This window comes from Martes martes, assembly GCF_963455335.1.
Source record: "Martes martes genome assembly, chromosome: 13".
NCBI classification, from domain to species: Eukaryota; Metazoa; Chordata; class Mammalia; order Carnivora; family Mustelidae; genus Martes; species Martes martes.
In genome coordinates, this window is record NC_137901.1 from 73,299,287 (window position 1) to 73,311,614 (window position 12,328).

Genomic DNA, 12,328 nt, shown 5'->3' on the forward strand with positions numbered 1-12,328 from the left:
TCCCACCTCTAATTCCAATAATGCAAGGCAGACGGTTCTAATTAATGATGCAATTCTGGGCATCCACTTGGGTCTAATGGTCCCTGTTGTCACAGCTTGAGTGCCCTGCTCCCAGGGGACCCCTCCTGGAATGCCCTTCCTCCATTCCAGCCTGGGTACTGACACTCTTCAAGATTTGGCTTGGAGGTCACCTTCTCTGTGACAGTCCCATGGCCCACAGAGCTAATGGGGCGTCCTGCTCTCTCCCTCCCCCCTCCCCCCTCCAGCCACACCACCTAGCCTGCATCTCGCCAGGGTTCTCTTTTTATGGCACTACTTTCCTTCCTGAACTTTGAGTTTCTGGAGGCCCGGGAACCTCCCTGGTGCATCACGGAGACATAAGGCTGGTTCCCCAAAAGCCCTTTCAAGTTCCTAAAAATGGAGGCTATGGTGTGTATGTGAACACTGGCTCAGTCCTCTGTTAGCCATGTGACCCCAGAAAGCCACTTAACAAGTTCTCTATCATTTGCAAATCCAGGGTGTGGCAACCACACTATCTCATAAGGATTCCTGGCAATCAGAGTCTCTGTTGATGAATTTGCCAGCGACGAGTAGGACCCCACGCTCCCCGCTTTGCATATATTCTCTCTAATGCAGGTAACTTCCCTTCTGTAAGGATCTCTACTCCTGTAGCTCTAATTTATGCCGTTATGATCACTGCATAATAATGTGTCATAACGTGCATCGTGCTCTTTACGGCTCATTGGCTTAAAGCATGCAGCTGGGGGGTCTGGCACACAGTAGGCCCTTCACAGATGCTGGCCCACTGGAGTGGAGAGGCGAGTGCCCATGGCATCAACAGACCTGCCCCATAAATGGGGCAGAGAAAAGTCCCCTCCCGCCTGCCGCACATGGTTTACGTGGTTTACGTCCTCATGACTCAGCAGACAGTGCGCAACACCTACTACGGGCCACCTACCCCGCTCAGCCAACGGCGCAAATTCCTTCCCTCTCGCCAAGGCGATAAGTAACAATTGCAAGCGCTTAGGCGGTGTGAGGGGCCCTGAGGACAGAATTATTTTTACTATCAAACCCAAATTGGTTTACTAAAACTGTCAGCGGAAACCAAGCAAGATAAATTAAACCCAGCAGCTCTCGGGCCTCACGTAACCGGGGTTGGTGAGATGCTATTTTCACTCCCTCCGTGGGAGGAAGGGGGTGCCAGGTCCAGATGCCACGCTGCCAGGCGCGTGCCAGAGTTTGCCGGGGAGAGCCCGAGGCTGCTGACCGGAGGACTCGGCTCCCCTCTGCAAAGCTTTAATCCCCGTTAACGGCTTAAAGCCCTTCCCCTGCTGCCCAATTTGGGCGAGTGCAGACTTCCGACCGAGGCCTTCAAGGCCCCGCCTGATTCCATCACCAGCGGCAGGTCCCTCCTCATGGATGCCAGCCTCTCCCGCGTCCCTGAGTTCCAGATACACGGGGCTTCCTGCGGCTCCTTTCAAGGGCTGGTGGGGATTAGATGCCCGAGACACCCTGTTTCCCTCAAAGCCAACTGTACAACCAGGCCCGCGTCCAGACAGGACTGTTTGCTGAGAAAGATGCTGCTTTCCCTGGAAAGCTTTCCTTTGCATCGTCTACCAGGCTCCCCCTCCTCACTCCGGGCTTCGAGGGCCCCTGTGTTTGCTCCTGTGTGCGCCATGCCCCCTAGCCCAGGGCCACACCGTTCCTGCTCCCTGCCAGGGCCCAGTGGGAGCCTCCCCCGCAGCGGACACTCGAGAAATTCATGTAGAATCACATGGAACTTGCTCAGTGAGAAAAATGACAGCATGTCCACGGTGACTGAAACTGGACTGAATTGATTTTAATGTCGCTTCAAGGCCTAAGGTGTCAGGAGGATGCTGGCTGTGTGCCCACGTGGAAGGAACCTCTCTCATGGCCCCCGCTCAGAGCCCCACTGTCTGTGGTCCCACCATCACTTTCCCCTTGGCTTAGCATCTGATCACGCAGAAGGACGGTCCAGCCTCTCCACATCCCACCCCACTTGGTCCCCAAACTCTACTGGCGGATTTGGCCACCACGGAGTTGGGGCTCCTCAGAAGACCCACTCTAGATTTTGCTTCTAAGTCTATGATGGCAAATCCTTTGATACTATCATTCTATAAAACCTTCTCTTGGGGGTCTTCCCACTATGATTATTCTACTTGATAGCTTTTAACCAAAATCTTATTCCTTAACATTGCTGGCCATGTAATAAATGTAGACTTAGCAATAAAAGAAGGCCACATCTTGATGGTCTTTCCATATTTTTCTGAACTTTTCTCCCCTTCTTGTGCATTGGAGGCAGCTGGACATGAATTGGGGTTCACATTCTGGCTTTGAAACCTCATGGCTGTATGGTATCTTGATTTCATGGACACTTATTTTATTGAGCATGGCTGTAAGGTATTTTGATTTCACGGACACTTATTTTATTGAGCATCTACTACAGGCCAGGCCTTGGATCTACATACTGGCAGGGAATCAAATAGGAAAACAAATCCCTCTATTCTCATGGATGTGACATTGTTGGTGTAGGGGGTGACAGGTTCAACAAATTTAACAATATGTGGTACGGTGGGTGGTACAAGGTGCTACAGGGAAATGGGAAGCAAGGTAAGAATATCAAGAATGACAGAGATGCTGGGGCACACAGCTGGCTAAGTCGGTGGAGCATGTGACTCTTGATCTCGGGGCTGTGAGTTTGAGCCCTATGTTGTGCGTCAAGTTTGCTGAAAAATAAAATCTCAAAAAAAAAAAAAAGAATGAGAGAGAGGCTGATTTAGATCAGGGTATTGGGGGACATGTCAGAGGAGGTGATTTGGGGGCAGAGACCTATAAGAACTAGGGAGTGAGCTATGCAGGATATTCAGGGAAGAGCATCCTGGGGTCAGGGGAGGGGAGAAGATACAACCAGTGCAAAGGCCCTGGGGTATGTTTGTGGCACAGCAAGGAGGCCAGTGTGGCCAAATGGAGAGAATGAGGAGTGGAAAGCAGTGAAGGAGGAGACATGATGAGGGATAGGTCACATGGGATCTTTTGTAAGAACTTTGGCTTTTGCTGTAGGTAAAATGTAGAGCTACTGTAGGCTTTGAAGCAGAACGTGGTGTGACCTGTCTTAGATTTTAACAGGATGACTCAGGATGGTGGGTTACAAATAGTCCCAAAGGGGACAAAAGAAGGAGCAGGGAGACCAGGCAGGATGCTTCTGGAATAATCCTGGGATGAGACATGGGGCATGGTGTCAGTGGTGGGGAGGACCATATGCTTAGACTCTGGGCATCTTCTGGCTCTTGAAGGTTCTGGAATTCTAGAATCAGGAGGAGGTGCTGAGGACTCGGGAGACAGGGAGTGCGAGAAAGAGAAGAACCCAATTCACAGTGAGTGTTCTGGGGCCCACAGTTCGCTCTGGCTCAGGAATCAGTCATTAAATGTCCGAGCATCTAGTGATCCTGTTGGCACTGTGTTAGCTTGAAATGGGCCATGGTGGGATTATCCACGCCATGGAAATCAACAAATGCTGTGAATCAGGGTGTTTCTCCCCACCCTGCTGCCAAGAAAGCCAGTTGTTGGACATGCACCCATTCTACTAGCCTAGAACAATCCTGAGTCTTTTTGTCCTGAGCAGCTGGCAGAAGGGGACTCCTTCCTGAGATGGGCTGGTGGGGCGAAACGGGTTTGCAGAAGGGAAATCGGGGGTTTAACTTCAAGTACCCTCTGTTCGGGGGACCTTTTAGGCACCCAACTAAAGAGGTCAGAAGGCAGGGAATACGAGTTGAATAGAGTAGCTGTATTACTCCCACAGGACTACTCTGGGGAGGGAATAAATCAGTGTCTATAAAAGCACTTTGCAAACAGGAAACACTCAGTGATGAAAATTGCTCTCTATATCATGGCAATGAGAAAGAACCTTTATCCCCATCTAGACCAAGGCTTACAAATAGGTGGCCCCTTGAGTTTGGACCCAAACAGCAGATACAGTATTTTTTTGGTGGGGCGGGGGTGTGTGTGTGTCAAGACATTGTTCTAAAAAAAAAAAAAAAAAGCAAATTTAAATGATTTGGTGTGGGGATGCACTACCCACTCCATCCCAGATCCCTCCCCTCCACATCACCCCCACACTGGCCCCGGTTCCCATTCTCCCTTACTCCCCTGGCCCTCCCTGAGTCTGAGTCTGCATTCTCTTGGTTCAAGGCAGCCCGTTGCTTTGCAGAGGGGGAATGTGAAGCCCAAAGAGGCTTGGTGCCGGGTCTGGGGCTGCTCAGGGATCCTTGGCATGGCACAGAAGAGGGAAGCAGAGGCTCCTCTTTCCCCAGCAACCCTCATACTTGGGGTTGCCGGGATGATCAGAAGAGAGAATGTCTGCCCCCTCCACCCCCCCTACCCTGACAAGGGGTCCCGTCCTGATGCAGGTGCCAGTGGCTGCCCGGCTTTGAGGAACCTAACTGCTCAGGATTGACGGTTCCATCGCGTGTTCTGCAGTGCAAATAAAACCCCATCTAGTGTCAAGCGGAAGGTTAATTGAGTATTTGATGCCTAGAGAGAGTGAAAGCAAGGGCTCCCGTTTTCCTGTTTCCTCATCCAGCCCTGTGTCACCAAGGGGAGACGTGGGCCATTCTCGGTGAAGCAGAACCATGCTTCTGGGGGGCAAGCAGCAAGGAGAAGGTCACAGAGCCCAGCAGAAGTGGGGAGCATGGACAATTTCTGGGGGCATGGGCTGGGAGGAGCTTCTGCAAGAGAAGCCACGATACCAGGAGTTGGTTTCTCCTTCTCCTGGCTGAAGATTGAAGTGGCTTGCTGGAGCTTCTGGTGGAGAAGGGCTCATAAGCCAGGCCCACATGTTCATATTTACCACGAGGGCAGTAGGGAGCCACAGAAGGCTTCCCAGAGGAAACAGCTTTAGAAAGGAGTGTTCTATTTGAAGCTTCACCTAAGAAGATGTCAGGTCTTGGACCCTTTCCCTCCATAACCCCTACCTAATCTCCATGCCCCAGCCACCTTAAACTTCTTTGAAGTCACTAAGCAGGCCACCCTCTCTCTCTTTTCCAGGCTTTGCACATTCTGTTCTCACTGTCTGGGATACACTTCCCTTCCACTCATCATTGCCTATATTCTCTTTCATCCCAGCTCAGAAGTCCCTTCCTCCTGGAAGCCCTCCTTGATTTCACTCAGGCCTCCTCCCTATCACTGCTTTCACCACACTGCCTATAGTTTCATATCCGCCTCACCCATTACACAGTGAGGACATAGATGGTTCTTTTTTTCTCACAACTGGACCAGCAGAGACTAGCTTAGTGCTTGCACACAGTTGGCATATATGTATTTTTTTTTCCCTCAGAGCTAATAGAGATCATCCAACCAGCTCTGCTCCAATATAAACTTCACTGTCCAAGGGACAGCTGCCAAAGCCTACATCTGGACTTGGCTCATAGTAGACAACTTAGAAACTACATCTTGAGTAGTTGAATCTTGAATGAGCGCTTCATACCAGACTCTAGAAGTCAGAGGTGAGAACAGAATGAAGGCGTGAGCACCCACCGACGAGTGAGTGAGGGTAGGAACGAGCAAGGGATGCTTACAAGCTTCCCCCAGCAGCCACAAAACACTGATATTCCAAGAGCCTCATCACCGATGAACAAAACCCAAATCAGAAAGAAGCCCAAAGGAAACAGCTGGGGAGAGATGGGGATGCGATTCTGACCCAGGTTGGCCTGGCCCCAAGTCTGCAAGGGGCAACTGGAAAAGGTCTGTGAATCTTCGATTCATCTAGAGCAGAAGATCCTGGGGCAGCCTCTGAGGACACCTCCCCAGGCCCTAAGGGACAACTTCAAAATTCTAGCATAATTTTGCAGAAAACTTTCTTGCAAGGCTCCTCCGCGGAGCAAGGCAGCCTGGGTCTTGCTTCCCAGCCCACTGGGTTTCTACTCCAGGCTTGAGGGGAATAGCACCCTCCCCTGCTCCCCAGGCCCTGGCTGCCTCCAGAGAAGCCCTTCAGAACTTGGCATTCCCCCCCTGCCCTCCACCGTCCAATGCACAGTGTCTGGGTCTGCCCAGAAGCCCTTTCTTCTGCTTCTCTAGACATGACCATCTGTCTCTGTCTGCTTCTCCTCATCCCTGGGGAGTTCAGCAGAGGGACAGTTCTGGATAGAGCATCTCATAGACACCCCCACTGAGTAGAGCAAACAGCCACACGGCCAGGTAACACCATCCATTACAGCAGTTCATGTAGCATTGGTCTCCTGAGTACCTACTCTGTGGCAAGCTCTATGTTAGATCCCGGGGCAGAGATAAATCAGAGAAAGCTCTGACTACAAGGACCTTCGGGTCTAGTTGAGAGGACAGATAAGAAAACAACCTGCTACAGTACAGACAGCACATGTTATACCTCCCCCCTCTTCCCGACCACACTGGCTGTTCAGTCCTTCGCAAATACTGTACTTGCCACAGGGCCTTTGCATATTCTGTTCCTTTCAGATGTATTTACAGCAACACACTCGCTAGTTCCGAGCTTTAGCTTCGGATCCTCAGGGAAGGCTTTTCTGACCTTCCTCTTTATATCATCCCCACTATAGGATCTCATGGCACCATTCATGTGTTCTTACATTGCTCACCAAATTTATGGTATGCCATTGTGGGTGCATTTCTCCCTTTAATGCCTGCTTCCTCTGAAGACAGAATGTCTGGAGGCTAGGGACCCTGTCTCTGTGTGTGATGCTGTCGTTTCTCCCACTGCTGGGATTCCAGCTCTTTGCACACAGTCCCTGACACCTAGCTGATGCTTCATTAACACTGGCTCAAAGAACAAAGCAGGAGCTATCTCTTCCCCAATTGGGCTGGACTGGAGGGCCCCCCATCAGAAACACTCACAACTGGATATCTAAGAAGATCCGTTTCTCCTCCCCTACGTGAATCTTCCAGATACAATCTTCACCTTCCACATACGGCTCTGGCCAGTTTGGGGACAGCACCACCCCGGCCACGGCAGAGAGCTCCCCACCACACATGGCTGCAGAAGAGAGACACAGACAGAGACAGACGCATGTTATTCATAAGGAAGTCAGTAGGGCATAGCGGTTAAGAGCTCGAGCTATGAAGTCAGACAGTCACGGCTCACCATGTACCCAGAACAGGTGTCTGCCCCTCAGGCAGTCCGTGCATGTGTTTGGGATGACTAAGTTAGGGCTGGCTGCCTGCCTCCTTTAGCTGATGGTTGGTGAAGGTGGGGCTAAGGGCGCTGTGCTTCTTTCAGGATCAAGGACAGAGCTCAACATTCTGGATGATTCCGCAGCAGCCCTATTCTTGGGCAGGGTGAGTAGTGGCTAACAGATGCTACATTCCATTCAGGTGGACCTGGGTTCGAGTCTTGCCTCTGCCCCCACAGACTCAATGACAAGGCATGCGACTTTTTGGAGTTGCAGTTCCCTCCCTCCATAAAGCTGTAGTAACGCCACTGCTCACTGGCTCCGTTGGGTTATTCTGGAGCTTGATTGAGCTCATGGGGGTTAAGTACAGCCAAACACCTGACCCAAGGTAAAGGCTCAATACTTCTCACTTAACATTACTGCCAGAGAGCCCAGCTCTGAGCTGGAAGTAGAGATGTGGCCGTGCCTGGAGCCTGGCTCTTTAAATTCTACTCTGTTTACCGCTTTGGAAAGTTCTCAATGTGGCAGAGGCCAGAACACCAATAAATTCCGCTCTGTTAAACCAGCACATTTAATACAGGGATCAATCCCTCACCACGACGAAGCTGTGATTTCACGCCAACCGCCATCCAGGCAGCAGCGGCCAGGAGCCAGGGCTCTCTTCATTACACCACATGCTCCAAGTGCAGCCAGGCTCAAGGGGGCTCTGTGGCCTTGAATATGGGAAGAGAGACAAGGCAGGGCAAGGCAGTGGGATTCCATGGAGATGAGAGTTCTGCCCCCCAACATTGTCCAGAGGGGCTCAGAACACAGGTCTCTGAGAACAGAGAGACCTGAGTTTCATTTCCACCTGTACCAGTTACCCTCAGTCTGTTCTTAAGAATATCACTTCACAGCTTCAGGTTTCTCACCTGTACATGGGGTTAATACTATGTGCCTCACAGGGTCATAGTAAGGATTAAATCAGATAATGCAAATGCAGCCCTTGGTAACTGTTATTAATATCATTATCATTATTAATTAAACTCAGGGCTGCCATGTGTGGGTGGGTGGGTTGTGCACTGCACAAAAGTACATAGTAAGGGGGTATAGAGGAGCTGAAATCTATGCAGAGATCTTTTCACTAAGTTATGCACTATGGGGTCTGTGCTTGGAGAAAAGGGCACCTTTAAAAATTTACCAATTTTGTAATTTTTCTCAAGGACAAGCAGCAAATCTGACCCAAAAGATAGTGAGCCCTGGAAAGGGTTCTAATGCTAAAATTGGTATGTAAATTCATCATATACTTCTAGACTGCACCTTTGGTCTTTTCATCTGAGGAGGTGGAGGTCCCTGCGTCACCTCGGAAAGAAGGCAGTGGGGCCACTCACCTCTGCACAAGGGCTCTGTGTCATTCCAGTACGGGTCCCGCACATTGATGCACTCAATAATGGCCGGACCCTGCTCCAGAGAGTGGCCAGGGTCGCACGTGAACTCCACTATGGTCCCGATGTTGTAGGTCGGGTCAGATGTGGTGAAATTCCCATTTTGAATGTAGGGCTCATAACAGTGGCCTTTCTCAAAGGCTAGGGTGGGGATACAAAAGAGGGGGAGCAGTGCAGATGAGGCAAGGGTTCCTCACAGTGTTGGATCTCAGAAGATGGGACCCCTCCTGCTGTTTAGGGAAACTCCAAGGAAAATGAACACAAGCTCCCGTGTTTCAATTCCAGCTGACCTGCTTAGGGCTCCTGGACCATTCACTTTGCTTTTTGGGACCTCAATATTTTCATCTCTAAAATGGGAATATAAACCCCTGCCCTCCCAACCCTGCAGAGTCTAACTTTGGAAGTCAAAGAGTCAGTCTGATCACTGGGTCTCCCTTGCCTTTAGCAGGTCAGATTTCTAGCTCCCAGGACCCAGCCCAGCTCTGTCATGCTTCCTCCTCGCCCACGCCGTCACCCCGTATGGCAGAGGACCCCAGGGACCCTCACCCTCGAACCGGATGTTGAAGGCTGAGGCTGCTCGCGCCTGGTCGGATGTGAACTCAATGCGGATGCTGTTGCCCTCACTCAGCAGACCCTCAAAGGGCACGTTCTCAGTTTGGAGGGAGTCATAGAGAAGAGCAGACTTGTTGATCAGGCCACTGTAGACCATCATCCTGGTGGGAGGAGCAGGGTGGGAAGAGGTCAGGAGGATAACTACACACCATGGCAACAGGAGGAATGTGCAATGAACGCCACCTCTGGAGCCTCATTTCCAGACACAGATCCCGACTTTACCCCCTGACTTGTCTGGACAAGCTGCTCCACCTTATGCGACCTGTTTCCTCTTTTGTAGAAAGCTTGTCCTAGATTCACGGATGGATTCTGAAGTCACAGGAAAAATGATGTGTGTGATATAATGAACCAGACTAATTAATGTATACTAATTACTATTACTAATTGAGAAAAAGAGATCTATAGGCTGAAAGAATGGTAGCCAGACAACCAGAATCCCAAAGCTATAACCTTCTGAGCTGTGTGACTTTGGACAAGGACACTTCACATCACTGAGCCTCTGTTTCTTCATCTGTAAAATGGGTGCAATCACACCCATCTACATCAGTGTGTAGGAATTAGAGGCCATGTGCATAATGTGCCCAGGAAGGGGTAGGTATATGAGTCAAGTTTATTAAGCATTTGACTCCTAACAGGCTCTTTTTTAAATTCTAATATCCTAAAAGCCCTGTGTGTGGAATCAGGAGTCCTGATTTTTACTTCCCAATTCTCCACCAATTGGGTGTACTAGGTCTCAGCACATCATGGGCCTCAGTTTCCATAGCCATGAAAGGAAGGATTATAACATCTCTCCTATCTATCTTACAGGTTGAGAATATGACAGGATCAAGTGCCCTGAATAAGAAAATATGCTACACAAAACGTTGGTATTCATTTTTACTGTTATTAAAACCATTTGATACTTGACTCCTTGCTAGTCTTGGTATTTTTAAAGGAATTATGTAAAACTAGGGAGATAAATAGTATACAAATTAGACAAACTCCTTTTATGGAGTCATAAACAGGCATTTTTAATCCTGTGAGGGGTGCGTGTGTGTGTGTGTGTGTGTGTGTGTGTGTGTGTGTTTACTGGGACTCATAAAAAGGGTTTATCTTACACTGCCCAGATGAATTTCTAATGTTACTAAAATGCATAAATGTTGAAGCACCAGTTTGTCCATTTTGCCATGTGTCCACTGTGGTTGGGATGACAGGGGCCTGGCTTGCCAGTCAGCTCAACCAGCTCAAAGGGTGGTGGGCAGTGCTGGGGAGATAGTGTGTCCAGGAGCATCTCAAATCCAATGATGGCTGGGCGGGGGGTTTGTGGCAGGTAAATACACCAGCTCCCTCACGCCTCCAAAACGATCATGCTGAGGCATGCTTAATACAGTTTCCCAGAGGCCCCCAATAGATAGAGCACCAGCTGCCCCCACAGTCACCTGCTCATTAACACACACACTGTGTTGACTCCTTTCCCTTCCCTGCCCACTGTCCCATGCCTCTACTACTGCTTCCCAGGTTTAGCTGCCAAATGAATGACTTTCCCTAACATCCTTGTCCCCATGTTCATTTCCAAGGGAACACAAAGGCAGCAAGTCTAAACAGCTAAGGTCTTACTTTTCTAGAACATTCAAGAATATTCTAGTATAAAGTTATAGAACAAGAAAGCTTTAAGATTCTGGATTCTATACATATAACTTAGAGTTTACAGACATGCTTTTGGTTAAGTATTGCCTTGTAACTTGTCCCTAGTTCCTTCCTGTGTACAAGTCTAGTGTTTCCACATCAATTTCCTATCAAACTGGAAACCATGTCTTGCTACTTCTCTCCAGTTCTCCATGGAGCTTAGTATGTGACTGGGTGCAGAGCAGGTGCTCAGCGAGTATTCTCTCCTTGATAACTGCAAAAAAGGATGTGCAGGAGAAACAGGCCTCTTCCCCATCCTGATGTATGCCCTGCGACAAGTCACTTTCCCTCTGTAAGTCCAAGTTTCCTTACCTGTAAAAGGAGGAGGTCGAAGATGGTGTCTAATATCCTTGCCAGCCTCCCCAGCCTTTCCTTTCTTGACCTCCATGAGCCATTTCAAGACTCTAGATCCCTTACCACATTCCAACACTCTGGGAAGGAAGGAGGCTGCTGGGGTAAGCCCTCAGAGGCTTACCTGTCCTTCTCATGCAGTGACAGCCTCTCGAAGTGCAGGTGTAGCTTCTGGCCCTCTGGAGCTTCGATTGTCCACACACAGAACTGGCTCCCGTTGGTGTTGCCTGGGTAACTTGGGGAGAGGACCCGGCCAATGGTGGCGTTGTGTACAGCCCCTCCACAAGGGGCTGGGGGCAGAAAATAGGAGGGGATGACCATGAGAGGAGAGAAGAGCAGAGAGAGAGAGAGAGAGAGAGAGAGATCCTCACCCCTACCCCTTAGTGGGAGGCAACATGATGGGAAGAGGGAGACACGGTAAAAAGCTTCTTGTCTTGGACAAGATTCATCCTGTTTGGAAGGAGACCTCATCCCACACCTGGATCCACCCCCTTGTGTGTCCCATGTTAAGGAACAACTGTGATTTAAGGATTCTTCCATGGTGCTGGCTGTGCCTGGATTCTTCACTATAAGATGGTAATCAAAGACGTAAATAGGAAGTCCACAAAAGAAGACATATACTTTTAGTGTTTAGTAAGCACTAAAAATGCAGCCTCACTCATAACAAAAGAAAGGCAAATGTAGATTGCTTTCTATTTTCATCCACCTGACCGGTCAAGGTAAAAAGCAGCCATAACTTGCCAATGGGAAAGGTGGTGGGAAATGGGCAGTCTCACTCATAACTGGTTAGAATGCAAATTGCTATGACCTTTCAGGAGAGCAATTTGGAGAAAAATCTATAAAGTATGTTCCCAAACTCTGACCTAGTCATTAAAGTTCTGGGAATTAATGCTAAAAGGAAGATTTGGAGATTTTCACCAGGATTTATGAATGAGTGTGTTCACTGCTGATGTGCTTCTAAGCGAAAAACGAGAAGCCACACACATATCCACTCACAGCTCTTCAGTAAAATAAATGCACTCCATTCACATGCTATTAAAAATCATGTTCTTAAAGAATACTTGGGAATATAGAATAATACTTCATATATTTCAAGTGGGAAAAAAAAAACAAGTTACA

General features: G+C 49.2%; 1 protein-coding gene across 6 annotated transcripts in view; it reads right to left on the minus strand.

Moving 5' to 3' along the window:
- The window catches only part of SEZ6L (seizure related 6 homolog like), a gene marked incomplete at its 5' end in the record, with an annotated part of 182,790 nt that overhangs the window by 46,199 nt on the left and 124,263 nt on the right, over positions 1 to 12,328 (minus strand). For all 6 annotated transcript variants that reach the window (XM_080820997.1, XM_080820998.1, XM_080820996.1 and 3 more), the window contains 4 exons: positions 6,883 to 7,021; positions 8,528 to 8,722; positions 9,128 to 9,294; positions 11,334 to 11,499. In XM_080820997.1, the coding sequence (XP_080677123.1) occupies positions 6,883 to 7,021; positions 8,528 to 8,722; positions 9,128 to 9,294; positions 11,334 to 11,499 (667 nt within the window). The remainder of the gene's footprint in view (positions 1 to 6,882; positions 7,022 to 8,527; positions 8,723 to 9,127; positions 9,295 to 11,333; positions 11,500 to 12,328) is intronic.